Source organism: Colletotrichum higginsianum, chromosome 9 (genome assembly GCF_001672515.1).
Source record: "Colletotrichum higginsianum IMI 349063 chromosome 9, whole genome shotgun sequence".
Classification (NCBI taxonomy): domain Eukaryota; kingdom Fungi; phylum Ascomycota; class Sordariomycetes; order Glomerellales; family Glomerellaceae; genus Colletotrichum; species Colletotrichum higginsianum.
Window position 1 is genome coordinate 1,205,354 of NC_030961.1, and position 17,117 is coordinate 1,222,470.

At 55.8% G+C, this 17,117-nt stretch overlaps 5 protein-coding genes across 5 annotated transcripts; all 5 read left to right on the forward strand.

Annotated features, from left to right (window-relative positions):
- Positions 1-178: 178 nt before the first annotated feature.
- CH63R_12609 (Eukaryotic aspartyl protease) lies at positions 179-1,602 on the forward strand (the record flags this gene model as incomplete). The annotated part of the gene is made up of 2 exons (XM_018307583.1): positions 179-1,060; positions 1,111-1,602. 2 exons carry the CDS (start codon positions 179-181, stop codon positions 1,600-1,602), a joined length of 1,374 nt encoding a protein of 457 aa, XP_018152000.1.
- Positions 1,603-5,258: 3,656 nt separating this feature from the next.
- CH63R_12610 (6-phosphofructo-2-kinase) lies at positions 5,259-6,830 on the forward strand (the record flags this gene model as incomplete). The annotated part of the gene is made up of 4 exons (XM_018307584.1): positions 5,259-5,364; positions 5,495-6,084; positions 6,145-6,258; positions 6,312-6,830. The coding sequence occupies 4 exons, from the start codon at positions 5,259-5,261 to the stop codon at positions 6,828-6,830; spliced, it is 1,329 nt and encodes a 442-aa protein (XP_018152001.1).
- Positions 6,831-8,154: 1,324 nt separating this feature from the next.
- Positions 8,155-10,056, forward strand: CH63R_12611 (ATP-dependent RNA helicase HAS1; the record flags this gene model as incomplete). The annotated part of the gene is made up of 2 exons (XM_018307585.1): positions 8,155-9,465; positions 9,550-10,056. The coding sequence occupies 2 exons, from the start codon at positions 8,155-8,157 to the stop codon at positions 10,054-10,056; spliced, it is 1,818 nt and encodes a 605-aa protein (XP_018152002.1).
- Positions 10,057-11,092: 1,036 nt separating this feature from the next.
- On the forward strand, positions 11,093-11,581 carry CH63R_12612 (uncharacterized protein; the record flags this gene model as incomplete). Its single annotated transcript, XM_018307586.1, has 2 exons — positions 11,093-11,360; positions 11,472-11,581. 2 exons carry the CDS (start codon positions 11,093-11,095, stop codon positions 11,579-11,581), a joined length of 378 nt encoding a protein of 125 aa, XP_018152003.1.
- A 1,762-nt stretch (positions 11,582-13,343) lies between these two features.
- CH63R_12613 (WD domain-containing protein) lies at positions 13,344-16,819 on the forward strand (the record flags this gene model as incomplete). The annotated part of the gene is made up of 6 exons (XM_018307587.1): positions 13,344-13,377; positions 13,616-13,700; positions 13,793-15,044; positions 15,106-15,316; positions 15,370-16,562; positions 16,619-16,819. 6 exons carry the CDS (start codon positions 13,344-13,346, stop codon positions 16,817-16,819), a joined length of 2,976 nt encoding a protein of 991 aa, XP_018152004.1.
- Between the last annotated feature and the right edge of the window lie 298 nt (positions 16,820-17,117).

Sequence of the window (17,117 nt, forward strand, 5' to 3'; positions counted from 1 at the left end):
CCCCTTTATTTCTCTCCAATCTTTCTCCCAAACGTTTTACCATCCCCTCTCTACCTCTATTCGTCTCTTCACTCGAGACAGAAGCTGTGCCTCGCCTGTTTCACTCACTCTCTCGTTCCATCAGTCACTCATTCCCATTTCACGACACTCGTTCCATCTTGCTCGTCGACATCAAACCATGAAGATCACCAGCCTTATTTCCTCGTTGTTGGGGACCTTCCTGCTGTTGGCCAACGTTGCCTTGGCCAAGGACAGACACCGCGTCGGCGTCGAGATCAAGAGCCCCCTCAAGGGCGTCCACTTCCAGCGCATCAAGGCCTTCCGCGATGTCGCCCCAGATGAGGTCTCGGATCGCGTCCAGCTCCTCAAGCCCTTCCGTAGTAGGATCACTGGTCACAACGCCGCTACAGCACTGGGCGCCGCTCAGCCCCGTGGCCTCTCGTCCGCTTACCAGAATATCACGGCTCTCTCTCCCTATGGAACCCAGTACGCCGTCGAGGTTACCTGGGACGGCAAGCCCGTCAACGTGATCTTCGACACCGGCAGCAGTGACACCTGGGCTACCGCTTCCAACTTTACCTGCACAAACATGGTCGGCACTGCTGTCTACTCCCAGGAAGCCTGCGCTTTCGGCCCGAACAAGATCGACGGCTTCAAGTACGGCCCCGTTGAGGATATCCACTTCACCTTGGGCTACGGCTCTGGCGAGCGCGTCTCTGGCCCCATGGGTTTCAGCGACATCGAAGTTGCCGGCATTACTGTCAAATATCAACAGGTCGGTCTCGCTAACAAGACGTACTGGATGGGCAACAACTACACCAACGGCGTCCTCGGATTGGCCTACCCTTCCATTACCAGCGCCTTCACTGGCGACTTGGATGAGAATCGCCCTGCCTTCCAAGTTCCCTACTCCCCCTTCTTCACCAGCATGGTCCAGCAAGGCCTGTCTGCGGATTCCTTCAGTGTCTCTCTTATCCGCAACTCCAGCGGTGTCATTGGATGGGGTGGCCGCACTGGTCTGCCCGTCGACGGTCCCACGGCGTACACCGACCTTATCATTGTTAGTTTCTGCTTCCTTAAACTTGCCGGACACCAGCTGACAAGCCCGAGACCACAATCAACCCGGAGAGACCAGAAGGCAGCTGGCAGTACTCGTACTATACCGTCCTTGTCGACGGTATCCGCTGGGGATCGACCTCAGACACGAGGAAGTACCCCTACATCGTCGACACCGGCACCACGCTCATGTATGTGCCTCCGCCTATCGCCGAATCTATCGCCCGGTCGTTCTCTCCCAGCGCCGTCTACCTCTTCCAGTACGGCGGGTACTTTGCTCCGTGCGATGCCCTTGCTCCCAAGATTGCTGTCGTCATCGAGGGCGCGAGCTTCTTCATCAACCCTGTAGACATGATGTATCGCGGTCTCAGAGACCCTCTCACCGGATATTGCCAGATCGGCATCACCACGGGCGGCACGGGTCCATATGTTCTCGGCACTGTCTTCTTACACAACGTCGAGGCCTACTTTGACGTCGGCGCTGGCCAGATGCGTTTCTATGGCCGAGAGACGTTTGGTCCAACGCCCCAGCTGCCCGAGAAGTAAATTCTCAGCAGCATGTCGACCATCTCTGCGAGACTCATTCCCCAATATTGCGGACACAGTGGGTTGAGATGATGCAGTTTTGATATGTGTGGCCAGGCGGTATGGGAAATGATTTGCCGAGTGTTGTTTTGGGATCACGGTAAACAAAAAAAACATCTCTTTTACCAGAATGACTGAGAGAGAGAGAAACAGGGAGATAGGGTTCAGTCTAACGAATGCCACTTGCCTCGTACTATTTTTGAAAGCGCGGCCGAGTTCGAATTGAGGACTTTTTGCCTTCCTTCTGTACCGTTGAACTCAGCTCTTTCCAAAGCGGATTGGTTGATAGATATTGAAGTGCTTTCTAAGAGCGGAAGATTTAGCGTCAATACCGTTCCACAGTCGGACAGCGCTAAAACTACTGCTGAGGTCGGGACTTATCGGAGTGGCAACAGGGGGCTGAGGGCTTATCGTAATTTGGGTGTTTTTCCCTTGGGTCCTTATCGATAGCGGCCTGCTCTGTGTGTGACCTCACTGATGGCTCACTCATTTCTGCCACTTCACTCACCAGTGTTCGTGATCTAGGTCCTTGTGCACACTTCTCTGACGACAACTTACCTCAAGGCGACGTTTTGAATATCCAGAAGACAGCTTTCTCTTCTCTTCTTCAACATCCATTCGTATCTTCTTGTCAGAATTGTCCTTCCAGCACCTTCGTAGTGTCACGATCGCCTCAAGTCGCCCCCCTGTGTGTGCTGCGGTTATTCGGCAGTTGCTGTACCGATCCTCCACTCCGACATCCCCCGCGCCCGCTCGGCAGAGCTTCAAGGGTAAAGAAAGAAGCAGGATTCTTCCGGTCTGGGTTCGATCCGACGAAGGCATTCCCATCGACACGAAACCCAGCTCCCCGTATCAACAGCATTCCTCATCATCATGGGCATCGGAGTAATCCCGGCAGGTGCTGAAGACGCCAAGCGACAGCAGCCTAGGCGACAGCACACCTGGAGCTTCAGCAAGGTACGCACGAATGGTCGAGATTTCTTTTTCCCCGATTGACCGAGAGAGCGTCTCGAGTTTTAATTGACGCGTTTTGTACTTGTGCCGGCCGGACCTAGGCGGCCTGCATTGCAAGTGCAGTGAGAGTTATTCGCAGCAGCCACTTGAACTCGCAGCATCGTGGGCGACTTCGTCAAGTGACCTCCTTTTTTTTCCCCTTCCCTTCGTCCTCGCCTCAATCCGTTCCGTGTTCGGTGGTCTCTGGCGGTGTGAATAATCACGCAGGGGGGGGTATCGGTCAGTGACCACACCCCCTGGGCCGTTGATACGATCTGGCAATCGTGCCGATTTGCTGGATCCGAGTCCCAGACGGCTGGACCTACTGGTTCGGAACTGGGCCTGGCAAGAGGGGAGTAGTATGAAAAGAGCAACAAAAAAGCCCCTGGCTGTCATGAGGGCTTCCCAGAAAGTGCAGCGGTGGATTCCGTTTTGGAGGTCAGGAGACTTTTCCGGATGACCCTTTTCCCCTGGCAGCCGCTGTGGGGGTCAGCTGCTAGCGGCCGTTGACCTGGTTGATTGAGCCATGAGAGAAAGCCTGTCGGACAGAGATGCGAAGACACGAGTGGGAAAAAGACGTGGCTCGAAGATGCATCGTGCGCATTGGCCGAGTTGCCGATTTCGTATGTTGGAGAATACCAATTAGCCGGAAATGGCCTGGGAGGAAGGACGACGGAAAGTGGCGCGCCGGGAGCGAAACCGAATGGCAAAGTTGTCAGAACAGAGGAAAAGGTCTGCCGGCTCGCGACTTATGTTGTTTGAGAATTCTGGACCTGGCTGGTATTTCCCCCGATTGGAATTACGCATCATTCCTTTTCGTTTGCGTCGTCGTCATCGGAAAAGGTAGTTTGCCAATTCCGATGTCTGCCGTAACGGGGCTCCGGCTATGGCTGGCAAGTCATGTTGGAGTGTTCGGCGTGGTCTGACGTCCACCTCGGCTGTCCTGGCCCCTCGGTGAGCGGCAGCGAGCTTGGAAGGGGTGGTGAGTGGTATCAGGGCAAAGTTGATTGGCAAGTTGGTGCGAAGGATGCATGCTAGATGTCCCGTTCGATGCGGGGATGGCTGTGGCGTTGAGGAGCTGGACCTTCTGCAGCCCAGGCCAGCCGAACTTCTTCCTCCTCTCTGTCTATCTCTGGCTGGGCTAGTCCCGACCAGGGGCCGGGGAAAGGCGGGCACAAGACACGAAAATGAGGGGCATTGGCCGTGTGGAACGGGGAGGATTGGAGTTGGGATGGGGTCATGGAGGGGCGGGCGGGCAGACCTGACTACGGACGAGAAGGCGGCCTCTGACATTCCACGCAATGTCATGCCTAGGCCCTGCTGCTGCATGGCTGCAGCCATCGTTCACGAGCTGTCCCTCGCGGACCGGCAGACGGGAAGTCAAGAGCGACAAGGTTGACATTTGGGTCATCGGTGGCCGAACGCACTCGGCGCTGGACGGCGTGTGTCCCGGAATGGGCCAATCGTCACGCCAATTGCTTCACTCAGTTGGTGATCCAATGCATGTGTTCTTCCTGGGATTCCCGAGCGCGACGGCTACGCGTTATGCAAGCAGCATCCTCTGCTACTCTGTCTGTCATATCTTCTGGGCATGGGTGGACCGGATATCTGAATCGGGATGGACGACGAGTTGAGCTAGTGGCCTGCTGCTCCTGTTTCCTTCCTATTGTCTGCATTGCCGTCTCTCGCCGTTGCAGCAGCTCTTGTCTTGGGTCTTGAAAGCCATCCATCACTGCCGAGTCCAGCCTAGTCAGTACCTTCATCACTCTGTTGCCTTGTTCTACCCGCACTCGGCTGGATGGCGCTTTTGCTGGCGGCCACGTTTGACTCCAGGCTGTTTGTTCTGTTCCTCGGGATATTACTATTATGTATCCCCTCTCTCGGCACCCCTTCTGCACCCTTCCCCCTCCCCCCCTGTTACATACCTTTTACGTACCTTTCTCACAATCCCCTTCACACTTTCTCATCCTCGTGCACGCCACTCGCCCACTCATTACTCTATTCATCACCTACTTACCTTTTTTCCTTGGCCTGACCTAACATCAGATCACTCCTCTTCTCCTCACTACATCATTCCAACCTCCCAAAAACTGTGTAACTGCACAAGGACTTGCATCTATCTCTCTGCACCTATCGCCTACACTGCACTATACATACACATACAAACCACATGCACATGCAAACAATCCCAAACTCTTCATCACCCAGTTTGAACCCTACCTACCCTACCTACCTACCCGTAGCCTGTAGCCCACCAACTTCAGCCCCTGCTAGTAGTTCTTTCACAGGGTCTCCTTGAGCCTTGTTGTACCTAGCGGTTGCTTCCCCGGTAGAGAACACCTCCACCCCGGCCTTTAGGTCATTGCACCCGCCCCGAAAGTCACAGTCACACCCGAGAGGTCCCGCCTTTTTGGGCATAGAGCTCCTGCCACAGCTGGAACTGAAAGCATCACACGAGCTGCCTTCCACCACAAGCTCCCCAAGCTCCGCTGCCTTGCCACTCAATCGGGTTTTTTTTTCTTTCTCATGACTTCGTCTATTTCGCTCCTCTTCTTTTCTGTCTCGGCGTAGCAACTTGCACACAAGAAGACACCACCATCAACAACGACGAGACGACCGTCAAGATGCCACCCAGAACTAACGGTGTAGGCATTCAGGTGGAGGATACCAAGATATGTGTTGTCATGGTTGGTCTGCCCGCTCGGGGCAAGAGCTTCATCGCCCAGAAAGGTGAGCAATTCGGGCTTCGCCTCCAATTGAAGAACGCGAACATCGACGTCTTTGGCTAGGCGGCTTTGCGTGTTACGCATGGCGACGTCGAGTATACATCGAGCATCCAGGGCTGACTCTTTTGACCCAGCGCAACGCTATCTAGGCTGGCTCTCCATCAAGGCCAAGACCTTCAACGTCGGCAGCTACCGTCGCAAGGAGGACGCCCATCCCTCGGCGGATTTCTTTGACTTTCACAACACCGAGGGTGAGCGCAGACGTCGCGCCGCCGCCGAAAAGGCCATCGAGGACATGCTCGCCTGGTTCCGCCAGGGTGGTGTCATCGGCATCCTGGATGCCACCAACTCCACCAAGGAGCGCCGCAAGTGGGTTCTCGACATCTGCACCAAGGAGGGTATCGAGGTCCTTTTCGTCGAGAGCAAGTGCGACAACGAGAACCTCATCATGGCCAACATTCGTGACGTCAAGACCACCTCGCCCGACTATCAGGGTCAGGACCCTGAGGAGGCTGCCCTCGACTTTCGCAACCGCATCCGCAACTACGAGAAGGTCTACAAGACGCTCGACGAGGACGGTGATGAGAACGAGTACACCTATCTCAAGATCATGGACGTCGGCAAACAGGTCATTATCAACCGCATCCAGGACTACCTCCAGAGTCGCGTCGTCTACTATCTCATGAACCTTCACATCCGGCCCCGCTCCATCTGGCTGTCGAGAGTAAGTCCTCACTTAAATATCGTGGCCGGACGAACTTTTTTAGAAGCTGACACGGAACAGCACGGAGAGTCCATGTACAACCTGGATGGTCGCATCGGCGGCGACACCACGCTCTCCCCTCGTGGTGAGCAGTATGCCCGAAAACTCCCCGAGCTCGTTCGCAAGTCAGTTGGCGTAAGTGGCTCTGTCGCCCGAATTACACATGCCTTGTGCTAATGAACGCATAGGATGACCGTCCTCTGACTGTGTGGACGTCGACGCTCAAGCGTACCATCGCTACTTCCCGCTTCCTCCCCCCTGACTACAACCAGCTTCAGTGGAAGGCGCTTGACGAGCTTGACTCTGGCGTCTGCGACGGCCTCACTTACCAGGAAATCAAGGACCGTTTCCCGGAGGACTTTGCCGCTCGTGACGAGGACAAGTACAACTACCGCTACCGCGGCGGTGAATCGTATCGCGACGTTGTCATCCGTCTGGAGCCCATCATCATGGAGCTCGAGCGCAGCGAGGACATCCTCATTGTCACGCACCAGGCCGTTTTGCGCTGTATCTACGCTTACTTCATGAACAAGAGCCAGGCTGACAGCCCCTGGATGAACGTGCCCCTGCATACCCTCATCAAGCTCACCCCTCGCGCATACGGAACTGAGGAGGTGCGCTACGAGGCTAACATCCCGGCGGTCAGCACCTGGCGCGGCAAGGGTTCCACTGCCAAGCACGAGAACCCGACGGCAGATTGTACGTGAAAACCCCTGACGAGCTTGGTTGTGTATGAGAAAGCGGCTTGCTGATTGATTGCAACAGAAACATGAGGAAACGCAGGATGCGGTGAAAATTGATCGTGCTGGGAAACCTCCGGCCAGAGATCGATCGGCACTGCGCCAAGGATTTTCTTTCTCTTGACGACGACAATGTTTTCAAACTTGACTTTTCGGCATTTTCATCCCGGTTTACGACGGTGGCGTTCAGGGCGACAGAAAAAAACCTGAGAAACACAAGGACTACTGCAGAGGGAAATGCAGAGAGGCATGGCATATCGAGGCATATCCGACGATGAGTCTCGGCGGAACTACAAATTTGCTTTTTTGGATCGATCGTCAGCGCAGGCGCCGCGGGCACTCACCTCGAGAGTCCTGCGGTTCTGTTATGATGTTGATCCGGGGTCACAATACTTTTTGCTCTTGCTCCAGATCCTACGATAACTCGAGGGTGAATCATAGTTCAGGGATCGAAATCACATCAGATCGGGAACGAGGGGACAAGATGCATCCATGGTTGCGGAGGGTTAAGGTTCGGTATGGACGGACGCTCGAGCAAGGTCGAGGACCGTTTGACATGGAAGAGTTCCTTTCTTTTCTTTTCTTTAGTCCCCTCGACTACCAGATCTTCTTGCTGTTTGTGGAATGTGCCATAGGTACCAATGACTTGGCGACTGTTGTATGTCTGACGTTGTCTGACATCAGGCTGGTCGTGCCCAATATGAGGTCTTCTTTGAAATTCACATGTTGTCTACAACTGAATCTGATGTGGTCCGCGAACCGCCAACGCTTAGTTTCTAAGACGGTTTCTCCACCTGTCAGGAGCAGCTCAGATAGACGGATACAACGAACGGAACAATGTTCTGTTGTTAGATGAGGGTCAGGAAGCACACGTTTTAGGATGCCACAAAAAGGAAGGTTTGCGTCGGCTATTTGATTGAAATGTAAAGCTAGAAGACTGGCGTCCGTGTCTAAATCGAGAGTCTTCTCAGGATCATGATCAACTAAGTCTTATTAAATCGAGGGTTGGAGATGATGATTGAGCAGCAGGTGAAGCAAGACAACCTAGGCGCTGCCATTCCAACAACTTCCCTACCTTCCAGTACGTACCTTTTGCCCCGCATCCCAACCCACTCGGCGCGGATCAACAATCTCCGTTATCGTTCAGCTCCAGATTTTTTTATCCCCGATAAGAAAATTTCCTGGCTGAGGGTCGCCGCTCTCAAGGAAGAATCGTGAAGGTTCCCACGTCTGGCTAAGTTTGTGCAGGTCTTACAACTCCCTTTTTATTGTAAAACCACAACATCCCACAATGGACTCCACCACAATTAAGAAGAGAAAGTCCCGCGACTCCAATGGCGCAAAAGTGTCGAGCAAGAAGCGAGCCGAGCCCCCCGCCGCCGCGCCCGCGCAAAAGTCGAAAAAGGTGAAGCGCAGCAAGGAGCCCGAGCCCGAGCCGGAATCCGACGACGAGGAGGAGCAGGTTGAGGCTGCCAGCGAGGAGGAAGAGGAGGAGGACGTTGCAGACAACTTCAAGGAGATCGAAACCCAAGAAGATGACGAGGCCGACGGTTCAGACCTCGACGAGGACGTTAAGGCGCCCGCGAAGAAGGCCGACGACGCGGACAGTACCGACCTCCCCAACCGTGACAGTCTCACGCTTCCGCCCGTTGTGGGCGCCGAGGCACACGACTTTTCCCAGCTGAACCTGTCGGAGAAGACGATGAAGGCGATACAGGAGATGGGCTTCACCAAGATGACCGAGATCCAGAGGAGGGGCATCCCGCCTCTGCTGAGCGGCAAGGACGTGCTCGGCGCGGCCAAGACGGGCTCCGGCAAGACGCTCGCCTTCCTGATCCCCGCCATCGAGATGCTTCATGCGCTGCGCTTTAAGCCCCGCAACGGCACCGGTGTCATCGTCGTGTCGCCGACGCGCGAACTGGCGCTGCAGATCTTTGGCGTCGCAAGGGAGCTGATGGCGCACCACTCGCAGACGTACGGCATCGTCATCGGCGGTGCCAACCGCCGCGCCGAAGCCGACAAGCTGCAGAAGGGTGTGAACCTGCTGATTGCGACGCCCGGCCGTCTGCTGGACCATCTGCAGAACACTCCCTTCGTCTTCAAGAACCTCAAGTCCCTCATCATCGACGAGGCGGACCGGATATTGGAGATTGGTTTCGAGGACGAGATGCGCCAGATCGTCAAGATCCTGCCCAAGAACGACCGCCAGACGATGCTCTTCTCGGCCACGCAGACGACAAAGGTCGAGGACCTCGCCCGCATCTCGCTGCGGCCGGGCCCGCTGTACGTCAACGTCGACGAGGAGAAGCTGCACAGCACCGTCGAGAACCTGGAGCAGGGGTACGTCATCTGCGACGCCGACAAGCGCTTCCTGCTGCTCTTCTCGTTCCTCAAGCGCAACCTCAAGAAGAAGGTCATTGTCTTCTTCAGCAGTTGCAACTCGGTCAAGTACCACGCCGAGCTTCTCAATTACATCGACCTGCCGGTGCTGGACTTGCACGGCAAGCAGAAGCAGCAGAAGCGGACCAACACGTTTTTCGAGTTTTGCAACGCCAAGCAGGGCACGCTCATCTGCACCGACGTCGCCGCCCGTGGTTTGGATGTAAGTTTTTTTCTTCTTGTCCCCCCCCCCTGAAAGATGGGGCCTAGTATAGCTCGTTCGTTGCTAACGACCGACACCCCTTAGATCCCCGCAGTAGACTGGATCGTCCAGGTTGACCCTCCCGATGACCCGCGCGACTACATCCACCGCGTCGGCCGGACGGCGCGTGGAGCCAACAGCAAGGGCCGATCCCTCATGTTCCTGCAGCCGAGCGAGGTCGGGTTCCTGACGCACCTCAAGGAGGCGCGCGTGCCGGTGGTGGAGTTCGACTTCCCGGCCAACAAGATCGCCAACATCCAGTCGCTGCTGGAGAAGCTCATCAACCAGAACTACTACCTCAACAAGAGCGCCAAGGACGGCTACCGCAGCTACCTGCATGCGTACGCCAGCCACTCGCTGCGCACCGTCTTCGACGTCAACAAGCTGGACCTGGCCAAGGTGGCCAAGAGCTTCGGCTTCTCGACGCCGCCGCGGGTCGATATCACGGTCGGCGCGAGCATGAGCCGCGACAAGAAGACGCAGGGCCGGAGGACGTACGGCAGCCAGCCGAGGCAGCAGCAGGGCACCGGAGGCTTCTACAAGAAGCGGTAAAGTATGGCTCTGGGGAAAGAAAGGGGGGGGGGGGGGGGGGGGGGAGTTGGCTGGGGGTCGTCGTAGTGAGATGATGGTGATGGGGGTAGACACAACAATGGCTTGGTCCTGTGAGAATAGATTTGGTCAGCACGGCGTCGCGTCATCAAAATGATAGTCAAAAAGGGGTAATTGGGACTGTATTTTCTTTTCACTTTTCTCTTCTTCACATCATCTCGGTCTATCGTCTTATCTCTTGTGAGATGTCATGGTGACCAAATGGTCTGCTGGCTGTATGGGTTACTGGGTCAAATATCAGAATTCGCTCCAGGCAAAGAGGTACGAGTACAGATAGATCATCTGTTTGACATCCACTCCTGGTTGGATTTCTCTGTTGTTATGCACCTTGTTTGTGTTTTCTGGCCATAGCTAGCCCTTGGGATGATTCATCCTCCTGTATGCACATTTGCAGCGGGTGATGTATAGGATTCTTAAATGTGCTGGTCGTCCTTTGAAACGGATGTTATGGGAGACGCTGAGAGCAAATAGATGGTGTTGAGTCCGCATATGCGGCAAGTATTCAGTTACTGGGTTTTCGTGTTGCGGCCTTGGGACGGCCTCCAGCCTCTTGCTTGGCTTCTTTTCTCACCTTCATACCTCACCACCAGCCAATCAACCAGTTTTGCAAGGACTTGACACACGTCGATTTATCAACAAGAGTTTACCAAAGACTTCTTTGGGCCCTTCGTGTTTTGTACCTTGGCTACTGTGTTTATTTCTTTCCCTTTACTGGAAAGAAAGAGAGAGAGAGAGAGAGTAGGCTCACACTGGAAATATCAAACGGCTCACCACATAACATGTACCCTTCTTTCTTTCCTTGAAGCAAACAAGCAACAAACTCACCCACCTTTTGTTTTTAGTATCGCAGAAAACGAAGATATTCACACAAACACACCACTATTCGGCACCCGTCAACCTACCAAGGCCGTTGCAAGCAGCCTTCTGCATGCTTTGCTTTAAATTCCAGGATACAAAAGCCAAAAAGACAAATACCACAATGTGCACCTACATCCTCACGCTGCACAGAAGTTGCTCACACAAGCAGTATCAGAACACCTTCAAGTGCGTCTCGGCACGGGGCAGCGTGCTCAACCGGTCCTTGGGCAGCCTCACCCTCGACCAAACCATCCACCTGCCTGACACCCTGCCGCTGGAGATGCCAGACCCGATGTGCAACCAGATAACCAGGGTGGCGACGCGACCTGTGGAGGGCCAGTGCCGTGCCTGTGTGAGGAAGGAGAGGGAGATGAGGGCTCGGGAGAAGGGTGAGTTTTGCTCTCTCTGGATGATGATGATGATGTTGATGGTGTCGATCTCGACCTTCTGGGAGTTGGATGGTCATGAGAACTGAAAAGCTGACGGTCGTCGCGATCTAGATGTTCAACAGGCCCGCGAGGGTGCGACTACGGCGGCGGGCGTCCGGACGAGCATCCTTGGGCTGGAGCGGCTTGTCGCGGCGACGAAGCCGTTGGACCTGGACGAGTGAGGGCGACGCCCTCTCTTATCAACACACTGGACTTGATGGGGAGGCCGTCTGGAAGAAAACAGTGATACCCGCTGAGAAATACAGCATACACAAAACAAAACCACCGAAAAGATTCACGTCATAGACCATTGGAACGATATTGACATTGGATGGACGGAGGAGACAGCTCCTTCGGCGTTGGATATCCGGCGCCGGCGAGACGAGATGCAGGATGACGGATGCGGATGTGACACGGACGCGTGGGGCAGGCGTTCAACGGCGACGGACAAATAGTAACGGCTCATTAAACGAAGCGAGAGAGGGAGAGAGAGCGCGAGACAGACTGTGGGGGAAAGAGCGCCGAGGGGAAGGGAGGGGAGGGGGATCGGCGGTCCATGCTTTTTGGGAAGGGGGGTTTGGTTGGATGGCAGGCACTTGTGACTTGTGGAGGGGGACAGGACAGGTTCGCACCGCCCCAGCCACTGGGATTTTTTTCAGACGTTCCAGAAGTTCCTGACAAGACATTTGGGGCCAGTCCGAGGAAGAAGGGGATTCTTCAGAGAGAGAGAGAGAGAGGGGCCACGGGGGAGGGAGGGAGCCTAGCCTGCAGTTCCCGGTAATCCAGACACATGACGCTTTGCGCGCTAGCGAATCGAGCCCATGTGCTTCCGACCTACTACTAGTAGGTACCTGACACTCACCTGGCGTCTGGCGTCTGTCAGATTTGGAGGGAGATCCGGCCGGTCTATCTACGCCTAGTGCAGGTGGACGGAGAGCAGAAATATGTAGCTGCACAGAGAAATTCTCATCGAGAAATAAAAGTGCATTTCCGGGGAACAGACTTTGGGGCAGCTAGCTGCTCGTGCCATTAGAGTTCATGCCAGTGATACGTGAGAAGAAGGGTCCGATACCTAGGTAAGGTAGGTAGCTAGCCAGGTACAGTCTGTCTACATGTCAACCTCCAGTTTGGGGATGGGTTCCCGCCGAGACGACATACAGGTATACGACGAACCGAACTGAACTCAATCGGCCTCGAAGACCCATTGTCCATCCTTATCGATGTAGGCAGTTAGATATCTCCCCAGTGTAGGTAGATAGATACCTTGTGTGAACACTACCTACCTACAGATAGGTGTCTGTAGGGAGGTACCTAGACCAGAGGAAGTGGACGGAGCGTGCCTGCCATGCCCGGTTTGACACCCTGCTTGTACCTGGAGTATCCGTATCCACCCACCTTCATGGCCCACCAACCTACCTACCAACCTACCCTACCTACCTGGGAGGTATTATGTATCTACCCCGACTTCAGGTGGCAGTAATGGATCATGGATCCCATCCTTCCAACGCCTTGGATTGCGCCTGCAACTGCACCTGCACCTACTCGACACCTACACCAGGTCTTACGCCTATACCAACACCAACACCAACACCAACAGGTGCAGCGTATCTGTCTGCGCCGCAATCCACCCATACATCATCATCATACCTTGCTCAGTGCGCTCTCTCTCTCTCTCTCTCTTCCTCCTCTCTCATTCTCCATATCCATCTCCGTACCCCATATTACCAACAATACCCATCCATACCACGGACCATAACCCGCCCGCAACCACCACCATACCCATCCTTTACAGCATCACCAACTGGCTCACGCTCCACAACCCAATTGCTTGTCCATTTTACCCGCCCTCGCCGTCTCTAAGCTTCCTGTCTCGTCATCATTATTGTCTTGTTTCACTCTTGCATGCATAATTTGTAATCGACCCCCGCCGCGCTACCGCTCGAAATGGCTAAGAAGGCGCGCCAGAGGATTAGCTATGGTGAGTCTGTTCGTGCCGCTGTCGTTGAGAGCTAGAAATTGGGAGTCGTGTGCCGCTGCGCTCCCGTCCCGTCGCATCTTGGTCCGACGCCGACGACGCAACGCAACCCCGCACGTCCACCCGCCCGGGTCGAGCGACACGACCCTTCGAGCGTCCATCCATCGCGAGCTGCCGACCCCGATTGCAGTCTTCCTCGAAGGGCCCTCGGCAACCTGTTGCTAACAGTCGCGTGCCGCAGTCCTCGAGCTCCCGGCCGGTTCGCAAGGCGGCGGCCACAGACTAGGCGTCAATGGCCTCGCCGTCGACAAAGAAAACGCCATCCTGTAAGACCACCGAGCCGCTCACGTTGCCCATCCCGCAAATGCTCTTCTCCGCCACTCTCCACGCTTCGCTGACACGCCCTTCCTGTCCACAGCTACTCAGGAGCCCGCGATGGCTACATCTGTGCATGGGACCTCAACCTCAACCTCCAGGGCGGCGGCAGCGCGCCCCCGCCTGCGACCAAGACCAAGACCACCTTCCGCTCTCAGACCCAGGCTCACATGGCCTGGATCAACGATATAGTCCTCGCGAACAATAACTCGGCCGTCGTCACTGCCTCGAACGACTTGACCGTCAAGGTCTGGCGCCCACACTCCGAGACGAACGAAATCGCTGCTACCATCGGCGAGCACGCCGACTACGTCAAATGTGTTGCGACACCGCCTGGCGGCTCCGTCAACTGGGTTGCTTCCGGTGGCTTCGACCGCAAGATATACCTGTGGGACCTGAACGGAGGTGGAAAGACGCTCGAGATCGACACCCAGGGAGACGAGATCGCCGAGAAGGGCTCCATCTACGCTCTGAGCGTTGGCCACAACATCATGGCCAACGGCGGCCCCGAGTCCGTCGTGCGCCTCTGGGACCCGCGTTCCGGCAAGAGGGTCACCAAGTTTGTCGGCCACACGGACAATGTTCGGGGCGTCTTGCTCAATGAGGCTGGCGACAAGGTCTTGACCGCCAGCTCCGACCACACCATCAAGCTCTGGAGCGTCACGGCTGGCCGTTGTATGTACACGTTCACCATGCACGACGACAGTGTCTGGTCGCTTTTCTCCGACGACCCCGAGCTGGGCACCTTCTACAGCAGTGACCGATCCGGGTTCGTTGTCAAGACGGACGTGCGAGGAAGCCAGGAAGACATGGACGAGGGATTGTCGGTGGCTGTCGCCCACGAGTCTCACTCCATCAGCAAGGTCGTGGCCGCCGGCGACTACATCTGGACCGCGACCAACACCTCATCCATCAACCGCTGGTCCAACGTGGACACGGGGCCTAGCCTACAGCTCCCCGAGGCTTTCCGACGTCAGCGCGCCGCATCCACAGCCTCAAGGTCTAGGCAGCTGTCGAACCCAGCCCCCGCGAACTCGCCAAAGAAGGAAATCTCGCCCACATCCATCTTAAGAATCTCCAACACGGCAACATTCCCCATCCAGACCAACGCCAGCCCGGAATCCCCCCCTGTTGCCGGAAACCACGGTCCGCAAGGGACCGAGCCTATCAACCAAAACCCGGAGGAGACGATTGAGGGCCAGTTTGGCCTGGTCAAGCACAGGCTCTTGAATGATAGGAGGAGAGTCCTCACACTAGACACGGCCGGCGATGTTCTCATGTGGGATCTTATCAAGGTTTGTCGACCTCGGGCCCGTTTCATTACCACCCAAATCTATTGCTAACAGCCAGCCATAGTGCCAACCGATCCAAAAGTTTGCCAAGAGGCACCTTGAGGATGTTGAGCCAGAAGTGAACACCATCGAGGCAGTCGCCCCTTGGTGCTCCATTGATATCAGCTCCGGAAGTTTGACTGTAGTCCTGGAGCCGTTCAACTGTTTCGATGCCGAGATGTATGCAGACGATCTCGAGTTGGAAGAGCCAGTAGAGTTTCGCGAAGACCAGAGAAGTAAGACGCACAAGCCACTCAGCTAAGGCATCCATTCACTGATATAACACTAGTCAACCTCGGGAAATGGGTCCTCCGCTACCTGTTTGCCGGCTTGATCGACGAAGAAATTAAGAGGGATGAGGCGTATCGTCAGACGCTCAACGAGTCGGTGGAACGGAGGTTGGCGGCAAGCCGCTCGAACCCTCCAGTTGCGATAAATATACCCCAAGGCGGCGTCGTGGACGACGACTCGGTAACTACCCCTCGCGCCAACGGCTCCCACTTCCCCTCGACGCCCGGTATGGCCATCGGGCTGGCAACTCCGGGCCCTGGCAAGCTTCATGACGTTCCGGAAGGGGTGGCTACGCCATCCAGCCCGCTCGACAACAAGTCGTCTCAGTTCAGCCGGCCTTCGAGCGAGAAGGAAGACTACTTCACCAGCGCCATAGGGCCTATCGAGGGTGCTTCGAAACCTACAGCTGCGCCGGCGACACCCGCCGAGCAGACGTCCACTGCCGACTCCAAGCCTAATGGAGACACGGGCAAAGACAAGGAAAAGGAGAAGGATAAGGATGCCACCAACGGAAAGTCGCCTAGCACACCTTTCGGTAAGAAGTTCCGCATGGGCATGGGCATGTCCTTTGGTAGCAAAAAGATTGGAAGATCTGCCTCGACGACGGCTCCGGAGAAGCCTGCCGTGGTGGACGAGAAGGCCGAGGAGTCAGAAGCGTCGTCGACGCACGAGAAGGAGGTCGATGACAGTTTCTTGGGCGCCATCCAGAAGATCCGCAACGACTACGACAAGTCCCTGACGGATAGCCCCGACAAGCTCATTGAAACCAAGGTCACCCCGAGCTTGGCAAACGATACGCCTGTGCTCAAGTTGCCACCCGGCACGAAGGTGGTTCTCCAAGAAGAGACGACTGGCGGCAGCGCCAACATCTATCAAGGCACCGTGGAGACGATTGGTCAGGGTGCGGACATTATTGAACAGCGCGGTCCCATGTGGCTGGGCGAAGTTCTGCTCCAAAACCAGATCCCCTTGAAGGAACCTGTCAAGGTCTCGTTCGTGCTTCAGCCGTGGCAGAACAGCCTGCCTGACATTGCCACAACAGACGGCAACAACCGTCTCAATGCCAATAGGATGTTGCGCGTGAAGAAGATACTGGCATACGTGGCCGAAAGAATCGACCCCCAGCCCGAAAATCCGGAGCCAGGTGCGCTCCTACCTCACGAGTACTTGGAACTGTACTGTAACGATATGGTGAGTAGACGCTACGCATTTTCTACTTCACGCGCCCTGTGCTGACTTTTGAATAGCTCCTACCAATCACCATGACCCTTGCAACGCTGCGAGCCCACGTATGGAAGGGCGGCAACGACGTCCAGCTTCACTACAAGGCAAATGGCCGCAAGGAGATTCCAAAGCCGCCGAGCCCGGCCCCCGAGCAGCCTCCAGCCGCGGAATCTGAGACGACGCCTTCGCAAGGCACTGCGACGCCTCCCCAAGCAGCTGCATAGTCCCGGCTGTCTAGGTGGCTGCGGCGACAAAGGTCACGTGTGCGCGCGCGTCGCTCTCGTGTGGGCCATTTCAATGTCATTCGTGTGGTCAACGTCACAGGCCAACAAGACCAACAAGAACAACGACATGGACATGGACATGGACACCAGAGCCCCGTGCAACAAACTTCGTCGCAGAATACTGTGCCGACTGATTCGACTTCAGCGCCTCGGGCCTCGCGATAGTCTCGAATGGCCAACAGGATGCGGCCAACCAGGGAATACCGTTGGGCCAACGGTCAGGTGGTGTCTACGAAAT